Below are 27,031 nucleotides of genomic sequence, written 5' to 3' on the forward strand. Positions count from 1 at the left end.
CATTCAGTCCCATGCCATTGCTGTCCAGCATGAAATTTTCTCTTTTATCTCCCCAACTGCTCCCCTTCCTTGATTTTAACTCCAGCTCTCCTCCTTTTGCAGTAGCCAGTCAGTTTGATGTTTTATTTGAGCAGACCCTAATTTTGCCATCTCAGCTGTTTTTTCCTTCCCTTCTGGCCCAGCTGTGCTTACTTCATTTGTTATTCTCTGCTCATCCTCAGTCTGTGAGGCTGTGTCCTTTGCTATAAAAGATACAGCCATATATTCAGACCTCTCTAGTCCCCCTCCTAGCTTTACATTTTCTACAAGAAACTGTCCCATTTGATGTAGGTAGCCTTAATTATTTGCAAGTTTATAAATACTCTAGTTTTAGCTGTTACTCTTCACTTGTAAGTAAGAGATGCCTGGCAAAAAGGTGCTAGATTCTCTCTGCTGTCATGCACAGATAGTAGCCCCTTTTTAATTTATGCAGTGTTTCTCAACTCAAACTATTAAGACTTGGTTCTTATCCATGGAATTGCTGTTTTAGTCACTCTCCAGGGAGTCCCAGACATCAGTATTTTTAAAAAGTATTGTTTGTAGTGATGATAGTACTGTAACATTCCACTGCTGGTCAGCCGTGGGCTGCTTTTGCACATTTTTTCTAAAATTGATACTTCTTTTTCTGTTGTCAAATTTTCTGCTTTGGGGGATTTTATTTAATCCCTAAGGTGTAGCCAGACTGAATTTGTATGGAATTCTTCATCACATTAGCTTTTGGCACTGTGGTCTGTATAGCCGATTCTCATGAGTAATTCTCCACACTTTTTATAGTTCCTATACCGTATCAAAAGCTTATTACTGTTAATCCTTCAACAGATATGTGAGATTATCATTTTACAGATGAAGAAACTGAGTTGTGTCATTTGGGGCAAATTATCTTAGTAGATGGTTTACATGGTTTGGCTCTGTGTCCCACTCAAATCTCATCTCAAATTGTAATCCCTGTAGTCCCCTCGTGTTGAGGGAGGGACCTGGTGGGAGGTGATTTGATCTGATGATAATGAGTGAGTTCTCATGAGATCTGATGGTTTTATAAGTGTTTGACAGTTCCTCTTTGATAGTCTGGTTTTCTCCTGCTGCCATGTAATAATGTGCCTGCTTCCCCTTCTGCCATGATGATAAGTTTTCTGAGGCCTCCCCAGCCATGAAGAACTGTGAGTCAATTAAACCTCTTTCCTTTATAAATTACCCAGTCTCAGGTAGTATCTTTATAGCAGTATGAAAAGGAACGAATATAGTGGTAGAACAAAGACCTAGGGCTGTCTGACTCCACAGGCAATTCTCTTGATTATAGGGTGATCTGGCTCCATTTTCCTTTGCTGTTTCCTTCCCCACATCTTCTGAGTTTTTACTTTTCATAGCCATAATGTAGCTTTAGGTTTCTCCCAATTTTCATTTTAAAGTTTAAAGTTCTCATTTTCAGGTATAGCTGAGAATCACTGTGATTTTGGCCAAATCTGAGGGAGAAAGGAAGAAAATGAATATTGATAGCTGCATGCTGATACAACTCCTTGAAGGAAGGATGGTGCCTGGTGCAGAGTTAAGAGTTAGTGCTTCAGTAAATGATGAATGTGTGCTAGATAAATTCTGCTGGGTGGGCTGCATGCATTGACCAGTTTATTCCTCCTTGTTTCAAAACAGGATTTAAGGGCACTTATATAAATTTTTTTAAAGTTTTTTTAAATGTAAATGAGATATTAAGGATATATATATATATATATCTCAGTATTTTATTGCTAGCATTCCAAGCTACCAGAAACTTAGCAACTGAAACAACATAAATTTATCCTACAGTTCTATAGTCCAGAAGTCTAACATGTCTCACTGGGCTAAAATCCAGGCTTCAACAGGACTGGGTTACCTTCTAGAGTGTCTTGACTCATTCAGGTTGTTGGCAGAATATAATTCCATGCAGCTGTAGGGCTGAAATCCCCATTTCCTTCCTGGCTATCACCTGAGAGCTTTTCCCAGCTTCTAGAGACCACCCACTTGCCCACATTGCTTGGCCTATGGCCCCCTTCCTCCATCTTCACAGCTAACAACAGTGGGTCACATCCTTTTTTTTTTTTTTGAGACAGAGTTTCGCTCTTGATACCCAGGCTGGAGTGCAATGGCGCAATCTCAGCTCACTGCAACCTCTGCCTCCTGGGTTCAAGCAATTCTTCTGCCTCAGCCTCCCAAGTAGCTGGGACTACAGGCACGCGCCACCATGCCCAGCTAATTTTTTGTATTTTTTTAGTAGAGACGGGGTTTCACCATGTTGACCAGGATGGTCTCTATCTCTTGACCTCGTGATCTGCCCGCCTCGGGAGTCACATCCTTCTTGTGTCTTATCTTTCTGATTCTTGTTGGGCCATCCCACATCTCTCTGTTGTAAAAGTTCTCCACTTTTAAGGACTCATATGTTTAGATTGGGCTAACCTGGATAATCCATGCTAGTCTCCCCATCTCAAGATCTAATCATAATCAAATCTGCAAAGTCCCCTTTGCCATGTAGGGTAAAATATTCACAGGTTCTGGGGATTAGGATGTTAATATCTTTTGGAGGGCATTATTCTGCCTACCGTAAAGGGCTGCATTAGTCCATTCTCACACTGCTATAAAGAACTACCTGAAGCCAGGCGTGGCGGCTCACACCTGTAATCCTAGCACTTTGGAGGCTAGGCGTGATGGCTCATGCCTGTATTCTTAACATTTTGGAGGCTGAGGCAGGTGGATTGTCTGAGCACAGGAATTTAAGACCAGCCTGGGCAACACGGTGAAACCCTGTCTCTACTAAAATACAAAAAATTAGCCGGGTATAGCGGCATGCACCTACAATCCCAGCTACTTAGGAGACTGAGACAGAATTGCTTGAACCCGACAGGCAGAGGTTGCAGTGAGCCTCGGTGGTGCCATTGCATTCCAGCCTGGGCGACAGCATGAGACTCTATCACAAAAAAAAAAAAAAAAAAAAAGTCCAGGTGCTGTGGCTCACACCTGTAATCCCAGCACTTTGGGAGGCTGAGGTGGGCAGATCACCTGAGGCCTGGCGTTCGAGACCAGCCTGACCAACGTGGAGAAACCCCGTCTTTATTAAAAAAAAAAAAAAAAAAAAAAGAGCTACCTGAGAATGGGAAATTTATGAAGAAAAGAGGTTTAATTGACTCACAGTTCCACAGGCTATACAGGAACCATGGCTGTGAGTCCTCAGGAAACTTGCAGTCATAGCAGAAGGTGAAGGGGAAAGCAAGCACATCTTACCACGTCAGAGCAGGAAAGAGAATGTGAAGGGGGAAATGCTACACACTTTTAAACAACCAGATCTCATGAGAACTCACTCACTGTCGCTGAGAACAGCAAGGGGGAAATCCGCTTCGATGATCCAGTCAACTCCCACCAGGTCCCTCCCCCAACATAGGAAATTACAATTTGATGTGAGATTTGGGTGGGGACACAGACCTAGAAATTTCAAGAGCTAAGGAACAAATGGTAGAAACAGTAAAATAAAATCAGAAAGGAAATGTATTAGTCCATTTTCACACTGCTATAAAGATACTGCACGAGACTGGATAATTTATAAACAAAAGAGGTTTAAGTGACTCACAGTTCCGGATAGCTGTGGGGAGGCCTTAGGAAAATTACAATCATGGCAGAAGGCAAAGGAGAGGGAGGTACCTTCTTCACAAGGTGGCAGGAGAGAGAGAGAGGGAGAGAGGGAGGGAGGGAGGGAGGGGAGAAAAAGAGAGCACGCGCACAATGGAGAAAGGGCCATGACTTATCAGACAACCAAATCAGCCACTCCCTCAGCACATGGTGATTACAATTCCAGATGAGACTTTCGTAGGACACAGAGCCAAACCATATCAGGACATTTATACTCAAAGTCTGTGATAATGAAGTTGTGTAAACTTCTTTGAAGTGGACAGTGTATATTTAGCACTAGCCAGTGCAAGAAGACAACCCTGCTCATTTACCCAAATTGTAGTATCCATTATTTTTTTTAAAAAGTAAGTTCATGTATGTAGTTAGTAACTGCTGACATTGGGTCTTGAAAGAAGCTTTGCTTCTGATTCCTCTTAAAAATAATACAGTTCAGCAGGTCATGAACTAAAAATAATAATAATACAGTATAATGTAGTGAGTATAAATATACAACTGGTTTTATAGGGCATTTTCTCTACAGACACAGCTCATTGAATTTATGAGGAAAACACCATTTTATAGGTAAGGAAAGAGACAGTAGTTGTCACATACAGTTTTCTCTTATACAGCTTGTAACTAACCAATAAGTTTTCCAACTCCAAAGTTCATGCTGTCTTCTCCATATTACAGTTCTTGATTCCCATAAATTTCACATCAGACCTCTTCTGTTGGCTTACTGTTTGGTCTGTTGAGTTGCTGTGGGGAATACATAACCTTCAATTCCCTTTACTTAAATAGGTAGGACCTCCATTCATGCGTAATAGTGCAGAACTATCCTGTATAAAAGTAGGATAAAGTACTTTATCTGCTATTTATCAGCCATGTGACTGGGGGCAAACCATTTGATCTTTCTGCGTCTTGGTGTCCTCATCTATAAAATTGGAATGAATAAATGATATTGTATGTGTAACAGTGACTTGAATAGGAAATGGTTATATCTTTACTTTTTATTCTGCTTCTTTGAATGTTTCTGTAATTTTCCCGTATGCATTTGAAAAATTCACCCAAACCTGACCAGTGCTGTATAGTGTCTAAGTAATGCTAATAATAGCAAAAACATAATTTTTTTTGCCCTCTGTGTGTTCTAATATGTTGATCCCCTCACCACTCTTTTCTTAGCTTGCTTGTTTTTGGCCAGCTGATACTTGAAGGAGTATGTTATCCTTGACTCTGTTTTTTTTTTCCCTAGCCTGTGTTGGTGTTTTATTTGTTTGCATCAAGTTGTTTTATGACAGGTTTCTTACGTTATCAAGATTCCTTTTATTTCAGATATCTATATTTTTGGCAGCTCTGCTTACAGTGAATGACCATCCAGGTCCACTTATGATTCATGTTAAGAGATGAGAGGTCTCACTATGTTGCCTAGGCTGGTCTCAGACTGCTGGCCTCAAGTGATTCTCCTGCCTCAGCCTGCGAAAGTGCTGGGATTACAGGTGTGAGTCATTGTGCCTGGCCCCTGGTAGTGATTTAAAAGACTCAGTAGGATTTTGTTCTAAGAAGAAACAGAAACGCACTCCAGCTAGCTTTTAAGAAAAGAAATTCATGATAAGAATTTAAAGAGGTCTTATAGGAATCCAAGTAAAATAGTTTAACAGGTCTTGGGCAGTTGGCTACTCTGAAGTTTTTGTTTTCTTATGGCTTCTCTCTTGACCCATTAAGCATGTTTCTTTTTTTTTCTTTGTCTTCTTTTTTTTAAACAATCTTTTCATTATTGATTTCTGACTTTATTACACTTAAACTAGAGACTGTAGACCATATGTACTGAATTTTCAGTGTGTGAGACTAATTTTGTAGCCAAGTACTTGGTTGATTTTTGTACATGTTCCATATGTGCTTACAAAGTATATTCTTGTGTATATAGTGAGTTCAGGTTTCCGTACATGTCTGTTAAATCAGACTTGATATTAGTGTGGATCGTATCTTCTATATAGTCTTCTGTCTGCTTCTTTTTTGACCTTTGGGTAGAGATGTTAAAGATCTCATATTATGACCATGAATTTTTCTTGTTCTTCTGTCAGATTATTTTCCCCCACCTCCCATGAATTTGGGTGCTACTTTGTAAGTTATTTATGACCCATACATCTTACTGAGGAGTTATTCATTTGTCATTAGAGTTCCCTTCACTTGTTTCTTAGTATGATTTTTTTGAATTCAGGTATTTGATATTAGTTTTGCATATTTAGTTCATATTTACTTTGCTTAGATTGTAAACATTACACTTGACTGGAATTTTTTTGCTCATTATTTTGAGGGGTTTATCTATATTAATATATTTTATTCTATTTTGTTGATATTAATTGCTTGATTATGTTCTGTTTATACTGCACTTTTCTCTGTTCTTTCACTTATGGACATTTTGGAGTTGTTTGTTTTGTTGTAAAAGATGATACTGCATAGATAATTCTTATGCCTGCCTCCTTGAGCTGGATACTAGAGTTTTGGAAATATATCTTACAGCAGATTTGTGGGTGGAAGGTATATACATCTTCGGCTTTACCAGCATATCTAGATCTCTCTCCAAAATAATCAGTTGACTTATTTTGGTTCTGTGTTACCTTTTTTTTTTTTTTTTTTGAGACAAGTTCTTCCTCTGTCACCCAGGGTGGAGTGCAATAGCACTGTCCTGGCTCACTTTAGCCTCTGCCTCTTAGGCTCAAGGGATCCTCCCATCTTAGCCTCTGGATTAGCTGAGGTCACAGGCACAGGCTACCACACCCAGCTAATTTTTTTTTTTTTTTTTTTTTAAGAGAGGGAGTCTCGCTCTGTCACCCAGGCTGGAGTGCAGTGGCATAGTGTTGGCTCACTGCAGCCTCTTGCCTTCTGGGTTCAAGCAGTTCTGCCTCAGCCTCTCAAGTAGCTGGGATTACAGGCACACGCCAACATACCTGTCTACTTTTTGTATTTTTAGTAGAGAAAGGGTTTCACCGCATTGGCCAGGCTGGTCTCAAACTCCTGACTTTATGTGATCTGCCTGCCTCAGCCTCCCAAAGTGCTGGGATTACCGATGTGAGCCACCATGGCTGGCCTTGCCTGGCTAATTTTTAAATTTTCTATAGAAATGAGTCTTGCCGTGTTTTCCAGGCTGGTCTCCAACTCCTGGGCTCAAGTGATCCTCCCATTTCAGCCTCCCAAAGGGATGGGATTACAGTAGTATGAGCCACCATGCCCAGCCCTGTATCACCTTTTTAAAAAAGGCCTATTTTTTAATGTAGCCCATTTTTATATTTTTAAAAATTTGAATCTGAGAGTCTGTATTTTAACAGGAGAATTTAATGTTTTTGTATGTATTGTAATCACTGATGAATTTGGGTTTATTTCTGCTATCAAGTACCACTCTGGTTCAGTCATACAGATAAAGATCAAGGTGTAGATCACAGGCATACCCACTTGCCATGGGCTTTTGAGTTTAGACGGGCACATGTCCTGCACAGGAAGCAATGTGGTAGATTTTCCAATCATGTATAGGTCACCTATTCCTTGTAGGCCAGTAGAGAGTTTCATGAAGAGAAGATACCTGCCATTAACTTATTAATGTACATGAACAATTAATTTAAATTCCCAAGTTTTCTATTTGTAAAACAGACCTACCAAGGTCTCACTGTGTTGCCCAGGTTGGTCCCAAATTCCTAGGCTCAAGCAATCTGCCCACCTTGGCCTCCCCAAGTGCTGGGATTACAGACATGAGCCACTGCACCCAGCCAGTTGGATTTTAGTTGGGTTTAAGAACTGTATCCATAAAGGACTGCTATGTAGTAAGCTGGAAGGAGCATGCTGCTATGTGCAGTCCTGGATTTTTAACTTCTGATATTAGCAACAACTTGGACACAGTCCAATTTGGTTGAAGGAGTTAATATATAATTTAGATTTTAACTGACAGAATCCAAAATGACCTTGGTAGGCAGAATGATTGGCTAAATTTTAGCAAAATTGATTTAAATAAAAATGAAGTTAAAACCCAATATTTGCTAGTAAAATAACCATACAAATATAAAATGGAGGTCAGCTGGTTCAATATCCACGTCTAAAAACTTAGTTTTACAATACTTGATTCATATGAGTCAAATAAGTAATAAAGCAAACAAAAGAATAAATGTGATGCTAGATCAGTAAAAATATAATGTACAGATAAGGCAGGTTCTACCCTGTCAGGCCTCAACTGCAATTTAGTTCTGAAACTCTCATTTTAAAGGGATATCTACAAACTGGAGTCTGTGCTCAGGAGACCAATAACATTGGTATGAAGGCTGTAACATTCATGACATTTTAGGAATGGTTGGGTAACTGAACCGTTTTAACCTAAAAAAAGAAGACTTAAAGGAGAATATAATAATGACTTTCAGATACTTAGGTGACTGACATATGAAAGAGGGACTCATACCAGGACCATGAGTAGAAGACCTACAATTGGACTCTTCATAAAATGGAAAGAGCTTGTTCACTGGTAAGTTAATTTGCACTGGAGTAGGAGTTTGATTGGCACATATGAAGGCTTGGAAGATGGAGTTTATTCAAAGGATAGAGATTTGCACTTGATTTTTTTTTTTTCTTCTTAAGGACATTTAAGATACTATTGTGGGCTTGGCATGGTGGCTCACACCTGTAATCCCAGCACTTTGGGAGGCCAAGGTGGGTGGATTGCTTGAGATCAGGAGTTCAAGGCCAGCCTGACCAACATAGTGAAACCCTGTCTCTACTAAAATACAAAAATTAGCTGGATGTGTTGGTGGGTGCCTGTAATTCCAGCTACTCGGGAGGCTGAGGCAGGAGAATCGCTTGAACCCAAGAGGCAGAGGTTGCAGTGAGCCAGGATCACACCACTACCCTCCAGTTTGTGCTTTTGCCCCATCTTTATATTAATTATCTGAGAAGTACTGAGCTGAGCTCCTCACACTTATTTTGCCAAGAAGGTTTAATGACTTTATAGACCAGGAGTGCTGTACAAAATGTGGCAGTAAAGGGTTTTTGTCACTGGGGGAAAGGGATGTGATAATTAAGAGTAAGGAACCTTGGGACCATATTGTGAAGAACATTGTGTGACATAGTTTAAGGAGTTGCTTAACCCTCTGGACATCTTCAAAGAGGGAGTCGTATTCCTTTCCCTATTCTCTAAGTGGGGCAAATTTCTACCCTAAACTTAGATATTTGTACAATAATAAGCCTCATTCACCATTTCACCTATTTTTTTTTTCTTGGTAGGCCTTTACCCCCATCCTTTCTGGCTTAAAGTTTCATTCTTGGAGAATTTTTTTTTTTTTTTTTTTTTTAGAGGAAGAAAGAGAGAAAGAAAAAGAAAATTTAAAAAAAAGAAAAAAAAAAAAGAATAAAGGAAAGGGAGGAAGAGGAAGAGGGAGAGAGAACAGGGGTGTTGCTTTATTGCCCGGGCTAAAATGCAGTCTAAAAATGGGTATGCCTGTAATTATGTTTAATAATAGAGACTTAAAAAAAAAATGAGGGAAGAAAATAATTAACAAGCAGCCAACCAATATTTCATTTAAACCTGTAAATATGTGTGATGTAGTACTGATAAGAGTGTATATTTTGTGTATTTAAAGTGGAGAGTTCTATGAATGTTAATTAAGTCTACTTGTTCTGGATCTGAGTTCAAGTCCTGAATTCTTGGAGAATTTGTAGGAGAAATAGAAAAATCATGTTGGATTTAAGTGTGAATATGTAAATTTTCAGCCTTAGCCATGAATAAGCCTTTCTCAAAAGTACTGCTGAATATTAGTCTTCAGAGACTTTCAAGGGCAGGGAGAAGGAAGTCAAAATTTTCTATTTCACAGTGCATTATTTTACTTGCAGGCTTTCTTGTAATTTTCTTATCAGATCAACATTTAAAGTAGTTATATTGGTCACACTGGAAGTTTTACTGGTTATTTAAATGCAGTGTCACTATGGAGGTAGTTGGATGAGGCCAGTTAATTTACTGCTTATATAGCGTTGATATAAGTTCCTCTTTACACCTTACGTATGTAAGCAAGCATGGTATAAACAGTGGCTTACATCCTTCTAGAAATTTTCTGTACCTCTATAAGCCTGTGTATGTGTACATGTGTCCCAGTTCTACCAGTAGGATTACACAATCACTGCTGTTCTACAACTTTATTTTTTTTCACTTGAGGGTAAATCCTGAGTGTCTTTCCATATCACCACATATAAATCTCTCTCGTTTTTTAAAAACCCTCATATAGCTGAACCACAATTTATCAGTTTCTGATTCTGTTAGTCTAGGTCTGTGGTAGCAAATAACAGAAGCCAACTCTGGTTAATGTAAACAGAAGATTTCATTGGAAAGATTGGACAGTTCACAGACAGGAAAGCAATAAAATCAAGTTTGAAAATGGGCAAAATGAAGGAAGGCAAGCACAGCCAAATTCCTGAGCCTGCTGGAGAAGATGCTGGATGCATACCACTGGCCTCCACTGCTCTCTCATCTCTGCTGTAGCCACCACATATTGTCCCTTGATGGTCCTTGATATTGCAGTACTTTTTCAAGATTCTAAGTTCTAGATAGGAGTATCTGATTGGCTCAGTCTAGGACACATGTCTCCCTGCCTTAGCTGCTAGGGAGCTCAGAGAAGAGTGCTGTGATGCTAGGTAGCCAGAAATAGCAAATGTCCACCTACACCTGCTTTGATGAATATCATTATAGACAGTGTTGCTCTTAGCCTTCTTGTGCATTTGTGCAAGAAGTGAAATTTCTGGGTCAACTGGTATTTACATTTTGCATTTTGGTAGGTATTGCCAAATTACCTTCCATTGAAAGTATCAATTTAGAAAGAATATTTAATTTTGACCTTGGTATATATTTCAGATACTTACAATTCAACAGGCTAACTCCAACATTGTGTATCTTAACTGATGCCTAGTGTTTGAGAATTTAGCAGTTTGATTTTGTTACTGTTAACACATTATTTCTTTGGTTATTACTGATCTGTCAATTGCATGAAATAGTTTTTCTGCTTACAACCTTTGATACAAACCATTTATATTATACAACTTAGAGATCATGTATGGTAAATTTATTACATAATTGTATTTTACATTTACATCCAGTTTGATCTATACCATCATGAAAAAGTTTTCAAATGACTTTATTGAAATATATTTCTGAAATACTGCAGTTCTCATTTGGAATTTTTAATTACGAAAGGATTAGGAAAATAGATTAAAGTATGTTAAGATACCTGATTTATCTATGTGACTTAATTGGAGCACTTTATTATTTGGGATAAAGTCAGCATAGTGGAAATAATATTCTTTTAAAAAAATTTCTGTTTGTTAAATTTCTGCAGTGTCAGAGTCATTTCCCTTATAGAATGTTCCTTTGATCCCTAGTATTGGTATCTGGAAATTGAGATGGCATTCTTTCTAGTTAGCAAAGATATTGATTACAAATAGCAGTATGTATCTGAGAAAGAACAAATTCAAGAGGTTGAGTAGCACAGTGGGGAAAGAAAATATGACTTAGAATCAAAAAACTTGATTTTGAGTTTCATTATGCCTCTTATTAAATTGCCAACAAATGATTCAATCAGATTTTTCCTTTGATCTCTGTCCTTGTAAATATTGATTAAAAGAGAATAGAAGCATTCCAGATTCTTCCCAGTTTATTTATTTTACCATCAGTATTAGCAGAAATGGGGATGAGATCTTTTGTTGTATATGAGTCGGATTAGATGCTACACAGTAATTTTTAGGTTTGTTTTTTATAAGCCACAGTATAAGGTATATTTTACATTGTAATCTAGGGTTCATGTGTATAAATGCATATATATCTCTAAAACAAAAATTTCCAAGTGTGCTTATTCTAATCCTGTAACATATTTGCTATTTTGTTCTAATTATTATTATTATTTTTTGGAAAAGGAATTTTGCTGTTGTTGCCCGGGCCTGAGTGCAGTGGTGCAAGCTCAGCTCACAGCAACCTCTGCCCCCCCCCGGGTTCAAGTGATTCTTGTGCCTCAGCCTCCCAGGTAACTGGGATTACAGGCATGTGCCATAACGCCCAGCTAATTTTGTATTTTTAATAGAGTGGGGGTTTTTCGCTATGTTGGTCAGACTGGTCTTGAACTCCTAACTTCAGATGATTCACTTGCCTTGGCCTCCCAAAGTACTGGGATTACAGGCATGAGCCACTGTGCCTGGCCATCTAATTTTTTTTTTTTTTTTTTTTTTTTTCTTTTTTTTTGAGACAGAGTTTCACTCTCTTGCCCATACTGGAGTGCAGTGACACAATCTCGGCTCACTGCAACCTCTGCCCCCCGGATTTAAGCAATTCTTCTGTCTTTGCCTTCCCAGCAGCTGGGACTACAGGTGCATGCTACAATGCCCGGCTAAGTTTTGTATTTTTAGTAGAGATAGAGTTTCACCCTATTGGTCAAGCTGGTCTCGTACTCCTGACCTCAGGTGATTCACCCACCTTGGCTTTCCAAAGTGCTGGGATTACAGGCGTGATCTACTGTGCCCGGCCCATCTAATTCTTTTTTAATGCTAGTTCCAATCTACTAAATTGGTTTTGTGACTTAACTAGTTACGGCTTACTATCTAAAAAACATCAGAGAACGTCTCTAGTTCCAACAAAACTGACATCATACAATTCTAAGAGACATTTATAACTGTTTTCTTTTTATTTTACTTATTTTGAGACAGGGTCTCACTCTGTTGCCCAGTGGGAGTACAGTGGCATGATCATGACTCACTGTAGCCTTGACCTCCCTGGCTCAAGCAGTTCTCCTGCCTCAGCCTCCTGAGTAATTGGGACTGTACACACCACCACAGCTGGCTAATTTTTTGTTTTTTCTAGAGACAGGATCTCACTGTGTTGCCCAGAGTGGTCCCAAACTCCTGGCCTCAAGCAATCCTCCTGCCTCAGCCTCCCAGTACTGGGATTACAAGTGTGAGCCACCGTGCCAGGCCATATAGCTCAGTTTTATTCTTCCTGATTTTTCTGAAACATTCCAGCCATTTTCCACTGTTAAGACAAACATGAGTTGAAAGGAAGAAAGGAATAGGAATGCCATTTTTGCCACATTCTTACTTGCTATTAGATTTAATACTGTGTAACTTATTCCCTAATAAAATCAAATACTCTATTTTATTTTTCAATTTTTAAAGATTTAAATCATATCTAGCTTTGTATTTGTAAAAATACTGCACTTAAAGACAAACTGTCTTTCTAAGAAAATTTAAATTCTACCTATATTCAAATACCCTCAACATTACCAAATTAAATTTGGCTTATCTAATGAAGGATATATTATTCATGTAAGTTGTATCATTTGGAGTTCAATTAGGAAATAGAAACTACACAGGAATTTGAACAGAGAAAGTCTAATATAAAGAATCCTTAACTGTAACATAGAATTAGAGTGATGGAGGAATTAGCCAAGAGGTAGAGAGAACTCTGAAGACCATAGTAACAACAGATAAGGTAATAGTCACTAACTCTAAGGCTATGCAGAGCATGGAAGAAAGGAACAGATCTGACATCCAGACCTCACTGCGGGGGGGCATGGCTGAGGCCTACTGAATGTCAGGCAAGTTAACTACGGAGCTGAGATGGGCTGGAAAGCTGCCCTCTTTGTGTTCGGGGAAGCCTTCCATGGTGTGTGTGTGGCCTGAAAACTCCATGAGAGGCAACCTGAAGGAGTGCTGGGAGCAGATGGCCGTAGAGGGGTGCTGAGTGCTGATGAAGCTGTCATGCCCTGTGCCCTACCAAGGTAGAAAGGTTTCAGTCTCACTTGAAGGACAGTGAAGGGTAGATTTGGAGCTAGGAGGAGTCAGTTGATAACTGGCACATGAGTATACTCACTACCTTTTCAAAGAAAAACAACACTTAAATTAGGGGCAGATAATGCAGATAGAATTCTAATTTAATGCAGTCACATTTTCATTTTCTAGCATCTTTTTCCATCTGAAAAATCCACTTTTAAATAAAAAGTTTTTTAGAAATTTTTAGTTTTTTTTCCTTGAAATGTAGACTAGAGTTGTTTGATAGAATAGTCTATCACTTTGTGATCTTTCCAGTGAGCATGAGATGCGTTAATTTATTCACTGAGCGTCTGCTTTTAAGCCAGTCCCCTGTGCAAGGTTGTTTTCAAAATACAAAAAGGCGAATATTACTGCTCCTGAGGAGGGAAGCTAGATGTATAAACTGATAATAAAAGTACCATGTGATAAGTGCTTAATCAAGTATATATGTATATTTTGGCCTTAGCAGATAAACTGAGCTTGTCTAGGTATTGGGAAAGAAAAAAGAAGTGTAGATGGGTTATCTCTTTTATTTCTTACACTAGCCAATGAATAAGATGTAGTATAATTATCATTACACAAATAACCAAACATGGCCTAGAAACGTGAAACAACTTTTTCTGTCAGTGTCAAACACAGGATTCAAAGCTAGTCCAGTAAATATTTATTATCTCTTAAATTGGTCATATACTTTTAAATGAAGAAGGCATGAGTTCATCAAATATAAAACACAGGACTAAATACAATTGTGAAAGATTTAAAAAGTAGATTTGGCTGGACATAGTGGCTCACACCTGTAATCCAAGCACTTTGGAGGCCAAGGCGAGCGGATCACCTGAGGTCGGGAGTTCAAGACCAGCCTAACCAACATGGTGAAACCCCGTCTATTTTAAAAAAAAAAAAAAAAAAAAGTAGATTTGATGTGTCCTTGCCCTTAAGGGGTTTACAGTCTAGCTGTGCTCATAGAATATGATAAAGGCTTCGATTGAGGAACTGGAAGAAAGTATGCCATTGTGTAAGAGAGGGAATGCCTTTTTCCTCCTTCTTGGAAAATCATAGAGTACTATAACATTTGAGTTGATTCTGACAAGTAGAAATGGTAAAAAATCAAAATATAAAAATAGGAGTAAACAGGAAGGTAGTTCTCACTGTACATCTGCTAAGTTTCACACCTTGTACATACTGTCCTTGACATGAACAGCCCAGTTTAACTTTAGTATGGACCCTGTGTCAGGCTATTATGAGAAATAAGGCTGGAAAGATAAATCTGTTAAACATGATGGACCTAGGGAAGTACATGTGACAGGTTAAGGTAGTTTGAACTCTATTCTGTGGACAGTGGAATGCATTGAAGTTTTTAAAAGGAAGATTACACAACTAGAATTATAATTAATTTTAAAACCAAATACAGCATATATTCATATTATAATATAGTGACATAGACATACTAGATGTTAAATGTAATCCTTCTGTCTCATCCATTCTGTTCTTTTCATTCATTTCTGGTGTGGTCATATGTAGGATCAGTTAGAAGGGTGTGGATATATAGTTAGATGGTAATTAAAATGGTCCAGAGAAGAGGTTCCTAAAGGCCTTATCTAAGGCAGTGGTAATGAAAATAAAAAGGGGGTTACAGATGAGAGCTGGAATTATCAGGAGTTAGTGAAGGATATAGTAGGATGTGAAAAGTCTTAAAAATGGAGATAATTTTCAGGTACCTTTCCATTTCTAAAAGTGTATACTCCAAATGCAGGCTCGCTTTCTTGCTTTCTTTTTCTTTTTCCCTTTTTTTTTTGAGACAGAGTCTTGCTGTGTTGCTCAGGCTGAAGTGCAGTGGCGTGATCTTGGCTCACTGCAACTTCTGCCTCCCAGGTTCAAGCGATTCCTGTGCCTCAGCCTCCTAGTTAGGTGGGATTACAGGTGCATGCCACCACGCCTAGCTCATTTTTTTGTATTTTTAGTAGAGATGGGGTTTCACCATGTTGGCCAGGCTGGTCTGGAACTTCTGACCTCAAGTGATCTGCCTGTCTCAGCCTCCCAAGGTCCTGGGATTACAGGCGTGAGCCATTGGGTCCAGCCCATTTTTTTTTGTTAAGTATAAAAGTAATGTATACACACGATAATATTAAAACAATATGGAAAAGCAGAAGATTGGATATGGTGCTGAGAGATGACATTATATAACACACAATGGGGAAAATAACTTTTCCCTATGTGAAAACTTTGGGGCAGAAGTCAGCTTTTCTAGTGTGGGCTATGCATAGTAACTTCATTCCCAAGAATACGGTATGGAAAAGAGGGGGAAAGATTCTTTGCAGTGGAGAAGCCTGACAAACTACCTCAGCCAGGTTATGAAGGTTAAGGTCAACAGTAATCAGTCACATTGATAGTATGTACCCTTGATATGATGGAATGAAAATGGTATTCTTTCTCTGTCATCTTCCTCCCAAACACTTATAATCCCAGTCTAATCATGAAAAAAAAAAAAAAAAAAAAGACATATTTCAACACAGGGCATGTTACAAAATACCTGATCAGTACTCCTCAAACTGTCAAGAGCATCAAAAAAAGGAAAGCATGAGAAACTGTTAGAGCCAAGAGGAATCTAAAGAAGGCCTGACACCTACTCATAGTTCTTGTGGAGAAGGACTCCTTGCCTTAAAATGACCAAAGGACTTAATTAGATTCTTGGGCCCCACCAAAGACATAGTTAATCTCTGGGGTGGGGCTTCAGGAATCTGCTTTTTTTTTTTTTTTTTGGAGAGAGGGTTTCACACTGTCACCCGGGCTGTAGTGCAGTGGGACAGTAATGCCTCAGCCTCCTCAGGTGATACTCCCACACCACCTTCCAAGTAGCTGAGACTACTGCCATGCACCACCAACCGGCTTATTTTTTGTAGAGGCTGGTCACAAACTCCTGGGCTGAAGCAATCAGTCCTCCTGTCTTGGGGTCCCAAAATACTGGGGTTATAGGTGTGAGCCATCACACCTGGCCAGGAATCTGCATTTTTAATGAGTACTACTTGTAATTGTTATACCATTGACTTGGTATTTAAATATTCAGCTCTCACAATGCTATCCTACTGAGGGACATTGACTCCACCCTTGAGTAAAGGAAGAAGGTAAGGTGACTTTATGGTAGCAACTCTAATAGCAGTATTAATAAGTGTAGTGATTTGTATTAATTACAGGTAATGATCTGTGTATATCCAAGATATCCACACAAGGCCTTAAAAGACAATATTTTGCACATGTGCTTTTTATTCATTAAACAAATATTTCATGAATTCTAGCAGAATGGATCATTCTAGGTGCTTTGGAGGATGAAAAGATGAATAGGAATACAGATCTTGCCCTGAAGGAACTTTGTTATAAATGTTAAAACAGGCATTTAAATAATTGTAAGATAAAAATTAGTACATAATAACTGTCATTTCAGAGGTAAAGTCTTCTGGAAGTCCATTAAGGGAAAGATCACATCCAGAAAAATATTAGAAGAGGCTGGATGGTGCCCATGGCTTTCTGTTTGTTGAGGAAAACAAATAAAAAACCTTTGTCATGTGGACAGGTGCTCTCCAAAGTCTCAGGGTAATTCTTTGTGTTGGACTTTTTCTTTTTTCTTAAGCCTCTCAAACCTTCTATCAGGTTTAGGATTCCAGTTAGTGATATTTGCTACTTGTGATAGCTGAGAGAATTTGGTGTACAGGACTTGACCAACCTTCTCTTGAGTGTGTTCGGAGATGGGAGACTTGAACGCATGTGTCAAAAGATTTCCAGGGAGAAGCAGGCAATAAAGATGCAAGAAAAAGGAGTTGCGAGATCTCCAAACCAGGAGAAAAGGATGAGATCTCATTTTTAATTGTAAAGGAATATAGTACTGTCTAGGATGTAAAGAAAGGATAAACTACATGGACATCTAGAGGAAGTGTCAAGTGAAGAAGTGATCCATGTTGGATTTTTGTCTTTGTTTGTTTGTTTGTTTAATTCAGTGATAATACCGATAAGTTATTACATAGTGCTTCCTCTGTGTTTTCAGTGCTTTATATACATTAACTGGTTTAATTCTCACAACTCTTGTTGTGAAGTACATATTGTTCTTATCCTCATTTTGATGATGCACGCAAAGACCAAGTAGTTTATCCAAGATCACCCAGGTGGTGCTTTTAACCACTACACAGTGCTGACACTTCAGTCAAAATCTCTGGAGGCGTGAGGCCTCAGTATCAGTTTTGGTTGCTTTTTGTTTTTGTTTTTGTTTTTTGGGTTTTGGATTTTTTTGGCGTAGATTGAAAACTACTAATGGATAGAAAATGATTGGAAATTGGAGCTACTTCATGTGGAATGGCAAAGGACAGCATCGGTAATGTGGAGTGTCTGTCTACATGGAGAGAAAGGGAGAGGTTGTGCACAGGCCTTGTTCTTGGTCCAGAATGAAAGTCATTGGCAGGAGATAGTTTTTCTCCCCATTTCAAATTGGGTTTTTATCAGAGATCCCAGCATAAATTTTTTTAAAAGACTAGATAGTTGCTTTTTGTTTGATTTTCCATTTCTATTGGAAAAGTAGCAACAATAACAAAAAAGGTTTTGGAATTTGTCAGCCCCTTTACTCAAAATTCTTTTTTGTTCTCATTCTATTTAATTCTGTGATTAAAAAACAAACATGGGCTGTGTCTCTGTCTTCTTTTTGCTGATTCCTCTTTGCGTGTGGCTTGTCTCCACCCTGAACGTCTTTCCTGAAATCTTTACTCACATATCCCGTTGCCTACTCACATTTGTCTCTTAGACGAGTAATAGACATGTCAACTCAAAGTAACCAAACTAGAACTGATGATCTGTCCACTCTCAGTCTGCTTTACCTACATCTCCCATCTCACTGAATGTTCTGTTTGATCAGGCAAAAACATTGGAGTCATTTTTAACATACTTCTGTTTCTCAAAAAATTCATATTCATATTGTCAACACATTCTCTTGGCTCTGCCTTAGTCACTTTGAACTATCCTGAGTACAACCACCTTGTCCAAGTCACCATTTCTTGCTTCATTGAGAAAGCTCCTTACTGGTCAATGCCTTTTTTTTTTTTTTTTTTTTTTTTTTTTTTTTTGAGACAGGGTCTCACTCCATCATCCAGGCTGGAATACAGTGGTGTGATCTTGGCTCACTGCAACCTCCACCTCCCAAGTTCAAGCGATCCTCCCACCTCAGCTCCCCAAGTAGCTGGAAATAAGGTGCTTACCACCATGCCTGGCTAAGGTTTTTGTATTTTTTTTGTAGAAACAGGGTTTCACCATGTAGTCCAGGCTGGTCTCAAAGTCCTGGGCTCAAGCAGTCCACCTGCCTTGGCCTCCCCAAGTGCTAGGGAGGGCATGAGCCACCATACCTGGCTCTTTGCTTCTACTCTCACCTGCTTCTACATATAAGTTTATTCTCATTGTAGCAGCCAGTAGGCCTTTTAGAATTTAAGTAAAGTTATATTACTCCTCTGCTGAAAACTCTCCAGTGAATCCCCTATTTTATCTCAATAAACGTATAAAGTTCTTTAGGTTCTGTGTGATTAGGCTGCTGCCATTCTTATATCCTAGTTCCTAGGGACATGGCTCTCCCTGCCTCCTGTGCTTTAGCCACATTGGCCTCATTGCAGTTTCTCCAAAATGTGCCACCTCAGAATTTTTCTTCTTAACTAATACTCTTCTCTCTGTGATCCACTGGCCTATTTCCTCACCTCCTTTAAACCTGTACTTAAATCTCACCTTCTCAGTGAGAGACTACCTGGTTTAATAACACTCCTTCCTCCTTCCCCCACCCAGGATTTCAGGTCCTACATCGTTGTCTTGCTCTGCGTTTTCTTTTTACCATACCATTTAACACCCTGCAACTGATCTCTCTGTTTCTCTCTCTCCCTCTCCTGTATCCACGTACACATTTGTGCATACATGTTGGGAAAAAAAACAAGTTTATAGTCTCTTTCTTCCCATTCCACAAGTTTGTGAGGCTTTGTCTTTGCACTGGAGATCCATGTGGCTAATGCTGAAAATGAATAGATAATAAACCACTATTGCTATATCTGTTTAAACTCCCTAAAAGCATGAAGCATGATTTTAGGGAGTTTGAAGTATAAATAGAACATAGCAATAGTGTTTTATTATTGATGGCAGTAACAAACATTTGTTGAATTCTTTTTTGAAACTTTACTATGTGCCAGACACTGTTTTAAGACTCAGAATGGATTAGCTTATTTAATGTTCTCAATTATCCTATGAGATAGGTATTTTTAACCTACTTCTTATTGATTAGGAAACTAAGGCACTAAAAAGGTAACTACAGATGGTTTCCGTCTTTTGATGGTTTGACTTAGCAATTTTTCAACTTTACAGTGGTGCAGAGTAACATTCATTTAGTAGAAACTTCAGATTTTGATCTTTTACTATTTTTATTTTATTTTAGAGACAGGGTCTTGCTTGTCACTCAGGCTCAATCACAGTTCACTGCAACCTCAAACTCCTGAGCTCAAGCAATCCTCCCTCCTTAGCCTCCTGAGTAGCTAGAACCACAGGCATGTGCCACCACACCTTGCTAATTTATTTATTTATTTATTTATTTTTTGATACGGAGTCTCACCGTGTCGCACAGGCCGGAGTACAGTGGTGCTATCTTGGCTCACTGCAGCCTCTACTTCCCAGGTTTAAGTGATTCTCATGCCTCAGCCTCCCGAGTAGCTGGGATTACAGGTGCGTGCCACTGTGCCCAGCTAATTTTTGTATTTTTAGTGGAGATGGGGTTTCGCTGTGTTGGCCAGGCTGGTCTCAGACTCTTGACCTCAGGTAATCTACCCACCTTTTGGCCTCCCGAAGTGCTGGGATTACAGGCATGAGCCACCGCACCTGGGCTGATTTAAAAAAAAATTTTTATACCAATGGGGTCTCACTATGTTGCCTAAGCTGGTAAAGAACTCCTGGCCTCAAGTGATCCTCCTGCCTCAGCCTCCCAAGTTGTGGGAAAATAAATCCTCTATGTTATCTTCATATTACTATACTTTGTGACATGATAGATTTATTGTTTTCCATTTCAGTTTAGACAGATACTCAGATGTTAACTTTAAATTTATCTGTGAAAAGAAAACATTATTAAAACTTTAAAGCTCTAAGTAATAAATCACCAGGGCCAATTAATAGTGTTAGAAAGAAACTTGATGATTGTCTGGCTCAATTATCTGATTCTCTGTACATATAGTAAAATTACGTCCAAAAAGATGAAATGATAAATGCAAAGTTACACAGTTGGTTAAAGCCCTCCCGTCTTCTAGAGGTAGTGAGGACAATTCAGCATTAGCTGTATGTGCAAATTTTCTTTCTGTTATTAATCAACAACTTAGACAAGTTTTATAGTAAGAAAGGTATGAGGACAGACAGAGGCTTGCTTTGTACCTGCTGTATGCTAGGGATATACTCCTGAATGTGATATCTGTCATAATAGAGCTCATGTACTATGTGACTTGAGGGTCACATTCTGTAATGGGAGAGCCTATAAAGCATGATACAATTAATAAAAATAATAGCTTTATTTGAGGGTTTTCTTGTTCTACACACTGTGCTTTTTAAGTGGTGATGGTTGTCTGTAAGAGTCAGTATGTGGGATGGTAAGATGGGGTTGAAAAAAGAAAAAGGGGAAAAACAGTCAGTGTCCAACTAGAGAAGCAGCACAAGTAGGATATATGTGTACATGTGATTATGCAAATAGAGATGGGGGTTGAGATTGAAATTGATTGGTTTATTTGGTTTATGTGATTGTGGGGGCTGAACAAGGAAGTCTGAAATCATCAGGACAGGCTATAACCCAGAGGTATGGCTAAAATTGCTGTCCACAGGTGGAATTATTTCTCCTCTCTGGGAAGTCCTTGTTGCACTTTTAGAAAGTCAGTCGACTGTGGATTTTTATTACATGTATGATGCCTTCACAGCAACACATAGGTTAGTGTTTGACTGAATAACTAGGGTAGGGCCTAGCCAACTGATGCATCAAAGACCGTCGTTTTGTTGTTTTCATTTTTATTGAAATATATTATGCACGCAGAAAAATGCATATGTCCTGGTTTACAGCTCAAATAATTGTTATAAACTAGACATACTCAGGTAACCAGTACTATACGGGGTCCCTTTTATATCTGTATATTTCATTTGCTGCTTATAACAATTCATTGAGATGTAGAGATTTCCTCCATTTTATTGATGAGGATTCTGAAGCTCAAAAAGGTCAAGTACCCTGTGTTACAGCTAATAAGTGATAGAGCTGGGATTCTAATCAGGGTTTTGAGGTATATATAAAGTATTATGGGAGCCCAAGGCTAAAATTGATTGATTCATTGGCATATGTGATTGTGGGGGTAAACTATTAGTTCCGCTTGAGGAGTGGTAGATTTTTGGAACAGGAATTTTCTACCAAAGCAGGTGTACAAAGCCTTGGGTTGAGTCTTAAAGCATGAATTTAAATTTGCCACTAAAATTGATTGATTCATTGGCATATGTGATTGTGGGGGCTAAACTATTAGTTCCGCTTGAGGAGTGGTAGATTTTTGGAACAGGAATTTTCTACCAAAGCAGGTATACAAAGCCTTGGGTTGAGTCTTAAAGCGTGAATTTAAATTTGCCAGGGAGTGAAAAGTTCCTTGGTAAAAGGTACCAGCAAACAATATGATACCATTTCAAGGGAGAAGAGATGGTTTGTTGTTGATAAATATAGAGTCTTTAGACTATGCTGTCATAGTATTAATCTGTTAGAGTAATAATTTTCAGCTCAGAAAGGACCTTGTGTACTATTTTGAAGAGCTTGAATTTTTATATTTTAGTTAATATGAGAGTGAGTTAATTGTGTCTGCACTTTAGCAAGTATTTCCACAGTGGTTTGTAAAATAGATTAGAAAGGCTGAAGGCAGAAAGATTTGGTTCTTAGTGAGAACTAGAACCAGAGCACTAATGATTCAGAGGAAGGTAGAGCATGGAATTTATGAAGACTTTCAGAGAGAATTGATGAGAGTGACGAACCATTAGAGCTGGATGATGAAACAAGAGGAGTAATTAAGGATGATTCCAAGTTTCTTTGAAGTGTGAACCATTGCGAAACAATTCCGGAGATTAGAAAATACTGAAGGAGAGCTGAGTTTTGGTCTGTTGTATTATGGGTAGGGTGAATCACAGGTTGATTGGAAGGATGATGAACAAGAGAATGAAAAAGAATGGATTTGGCTCTGGAAGTTTGAGTTTCAGAGCTGAAGGTATTGAAGTGTGAATGTTTAGTTGGCAGTTGGAAATAATTGGACTGAAGTTAAGGTGGTGGCTAGAGATGGATTTGATAATCACTGGCTAATTTATAGAAGTAGGTTGAGGCCACGGGACTGGATTAGTCCTCTCAAGTGAAAAGTAATGAAAGTTAGAGTGGAGAGTGGTAGGGAAGACCCTCCAGTATTTTCAGGGTTACATGGAAGAAGAGGAATTGGTTGTCATAGAATTAACACATCAAGGAGATAATAATTGTAGTCTGACAAAGCCAGAAGAGATTATTTTTAAGGAAGTTGTAGGCTGATATATAGATATAGTTTATGGGCACAAATGTATTTATCTTCAATAAATTATGCTGGGAAAACTGGACAGCCATACACAGAAATAAATTAGACCCCTGTCTCTCACCATATACAAAAATCAACTCAAAGTGGCTGAAAGATTTTAGTCTTTCAAAACTAGACCCAAAACTATAAAACCACTAGAAGAAAATATTGGGAAAATGCTTCAGGACATTGGTGTAGGCAAAGATATTATGAATAATACTTCAAAAATGCAAAAAGCAAACAAAAAGGCAACAAAAGCAAAAATAGACAATAGAATATCAAACTAAAATCCTTCACAGCAAAGGAAACAATGGAGTGAAGATACAACTTTTAGAATGGGATAAAATATTTGCAAACTATCTTACCAGGGATTCATATCCAGAATATATAAGGAACTCAACAGTAAAAACAAAAATAATGTGATTTAAAAATGATCAAAGGATCTGAACAGACGTTTCTCAAAACAAGATGCACAAATGACCATCAAGTATATGAAAATATGTTCAGCATCACTAATCACCAGGGAAATGCAAACCAAAACCACAGTAAGATGACATCTCGTCTTAGTTAGAATGGCTGTTACCAGAAAGACAAAAAAATAACATGCTGGTGAGGATTCAGAGGAAAGAGAATTCTTATAAACTGTTGGTGGGAATTTAAATTATAGTCACCAGGAGAAACAGTATCAAGGTTCCTCCAAGAACTAAAAACAAAACTATCACATGATCCAGCAATCCCACTACTGGGTATTTATCTAAAGGAAAATAAATCATTATATCAAAGTAGTGTTAATATCTGCACTCCCATGTTTGTTGCAGAACCATTCATAATAGCCAAGATATAGCATCAACCTAAGTGTCCACCAGTAGATGAATGGATAATGAAAATGAAAATGTGGTAAATATACACAATGGATACTGCTTCAGCCATAAAACACGATGAAATCCTGTCATTTGTGGCAACATGGATGAGACTGAAGGACATTATGTAAAGTGAAATAAGTCAGGTACAGAAAAGTAAATACTGCATGTTCTCATATCCACAATAAGTAATAGCTTAAAAAGTTGAGCTCATAAAGGTAGAGAGTAGAATTGTGGGTATTTAGGCTGGGAAAGGTAGGGGAAAGGTGAGGATAGGGAGTGGTTGGGTAACAGGTACAAAATTATAGCAGGAATAAGTTATCCTGTTCTATAGTACTATAGGGTGGCTATAATTAATAACTTACTGTATATTTTCAATTAGCTATAAGAGAGGATTTTTGAATGTTACCAACAGACATAAAATGATAAATGTTTGAGGTGAACAGATATGCTAATTACCCTGATTTGATCATTACACCTTGTATACATGTATGGAAATATCACTGTCCCATAAATAAGCACAATTGTATGTCAATTAAAAATTTAAAAATTTTTAAGAACATGGAAACTAGGTGTAGTGACATATGCCTATAGTCCCAGCTACTTGAGAGGCCAAGGTGGTAGGATCTCTTGAGCTCAAGAGTTTGTGGCCAACCTGGGCAACATAATGAGACCCTATCTCTTTCAAAAAGAAGAAGAATATGGAATCCTGAAAGTATTTAACCAGCACTTAGAATGAGATTAGTATAACTAGAGTGATACATATTCTCCTGTGAGGTGGGAAAGGGTTTTCTGGTTCTTCTATTATTTAAATGATTACCAAACTCTTAGATGATTCTTGAAGTCCCACAAGAAAACTTATGATTTCTAACTATATATATTTTTTTCTATACCATGTGGAAAAATTGGGGATGTTAAATAACTGAAGATGTGTATCTCAATTACCTATTTTCAACTTTTGCACCTTTTAAAAGATAATTTTTCTTTCATGCTAGGTTTTGGACATAGAGTAAATTCCTTTGGTATGCTTGGTAACCAATTCTTTTAACTTAGAAAAACTGTACTTTTGTCTTCTGTCCTACACCTCTGAAAATCTATTCAAAATAGTTAAAAATTAGATAAAATGAGTTTGACTTTGGGCCTTTTGTAATATAACAAAGAAGAAAATTATAAGATCACCTGTTTTGAAATTCTAGTTTCTTTTCACTGTCACTTCTTCAGAAAAATTGTCTCCATCCTCGCAGGCATGGTGGCTCACACCTGTAATCCCAGTACTTTGGTAGGCTGAGGGGGATAGTTCACCTGAGGTCAAGAGTTTGAGACCAGCCTGGCTAACATAGCGAAACCCCGTCTCTACTAAAAATACAAAAATTAACCAGGTCTGCTGGTGTGCGCCTGTAATCTCAGCTACTTGGGAGGCTGAGGCAGGAGAATTGCTTGAACCTGGGAGGCGGAGGTTGCAATGAGCCGAAATCATGCCATTGCACTTCAGCCTGGGTGACAGAGCAAAACTCTTTCTCAAAACAAAAACAGAGATTTTCTTCATCCCTTTTGTCTAAATTAAGTCTCATTTGTTTGTTTTTTGAGACAGAGTCTCACTCTGTTAGGCTGGCTGGAGGGCAGTGGTGTAATCATAGTATCCTTGAACTCCTGGACTCAGACTATCCTCCCACCTCCGCTTCTCAAGTAGACTGGAACTGCAGATGCGTACCACCACACCCATCTTTTTGAGTGTTGTTTTGGTCTTTTTGTTTTAAAAGACAGTGCCTCTCTATTGTTGCCCATGGTGATCTTGAACTCCTGGGCTCAAGGCCTATCTTGGCCTCCCAAAGTGCTGGGATTACAAGCATGAGCCACAACACTAAGTTTGTTACCCTTTCTCATAGCACTTTATTTTCTTTCAAATGAGTCATAATTATTTCAGATTATTCATATATAGTATATTATTTCAGTATTCATTTTGTTTAATTTCTCCGCTTGTACTAGACTGTGAGCCCCATACACAGGAACCATGTTGGTTTTCAGCACTACTGTATTTTCATGTCCTAGTGCAGTGAGTACTTAGCATTCAGTAAAGACTGAGTGAATGATTGAATGAATGAATGGTGACTGTCTTTAGTATTTTGTAGAAGTGCAGGATACTATCAATTAAGCAGCCGTTGTCTAGTGTGAGGATGAGGAAATGTTTCTTAGAGGGCTTGAAATTGAAAATGAGTAAGAAGTGGGTATGGTGTTCAGTATCAGGTTTTCCTTAGAGGGCAAGTAGGATGAATATAGAAAATTTTCCTTTGAATTTGGAAATGTGGAAATTATTCATGACCTTAATGGGGTCAGTTTTAGTAGAGTGAAGGAATGCAATTCAGATTCCATTTGCTTATGAAATGAATTAGCAAGAAAACAGAGTAAGGAGTTTTTCCCAGAAACGTAGATCTTAGACACGAGATCTACAGTTAGACAAAAAGCAAAAGTGCACAAAAATAGTACACTTTAACACAAAGTGTTAAAAATAGTACTGTAGTAGAGGCTACCAGGAGGACCTTGTTAGTTGTCTTCTACAAGTTTAGCTGCCCCCTTTATCTTTCGCATGGAAATATTAAATGAGTAAGAAAGGGTGAAAAGGTACTTTAGATTGGTTTACAACTTCCACCTAAATCATCAGTCCTCTTATTTTGCAAGAAATTAGAGTACTGAGAAAATCATGGTAGATTATTCACAGTGTGCCAGAAACCCTGCCTGCCTCCTTTCCATGTGCTTTTTGTAAAGTATCTTAATTTCTGTGAATTTTGTCACTTACTTGTATTTTTTTAACTTTCAGGTGTTGGTAAATCATGCTTATTGCTACAGTTTACAGACAAGAGGTTTCAGCCAGTGCATGACCTTACTATTGGTAAGTTTTATAAAAAGGTTGAGAAGCATTAAAAGTTTTGGATAGTTTAAGTGGAAAATGCTAGAAAGTCCATTCTGTTAGTGATGATGCTAAAATCAGTGAAACTGGATTTATTGTTATGTAGTTTAGTCTGTCACTTTTTTGGGGGGAGAGGAGGGGAGTCGGAGTCTTGCTCTGTCACACAGACTAGAGTGCAGTGGCACAATCTC

At 38.3% G+C, this 27,031-nt stretch overlaps 1 protein-coding gene across 1 annotated transcript in view; it reads left to right on the forward strand.

The window, feature by feature from the left end:
• The window catches only part of RAB2A (RAB2A, member RAS oncogene family), an 86,941-nt gene that overhangs the window by 7,066 nt on the left and 52,844 nt on the right, over positions 1-27,031 (forward strand). The window contains exon 2 of the mRNA XM_032296166.1: positions 26,751-26,822. Within this exon, the coding sequence (XP_032152057.1) occupies positions 26,751-26,822 (72 nt within the window). The remainder of the gene's footprint in view (positions 1-26,750; positions 26,823-27,031) is intronic.

This window comes from Sapajus apella, unplaced genomic scaffold (genome assembly GCF_009761245.1).
Source record: "Sapajus apella isolate SASKATOON/1434 unplaced genomic scaffold, GSC_monkey_1.0 scaffold35, whole genome shotgun sequence".
Classification (NCBI taxonomy): domain Eukaryota; kingdom Metazoa; phylum Chordata; class Mammalia; order Primates; family Cebidae; genus Sapajus; species Sapajus apella.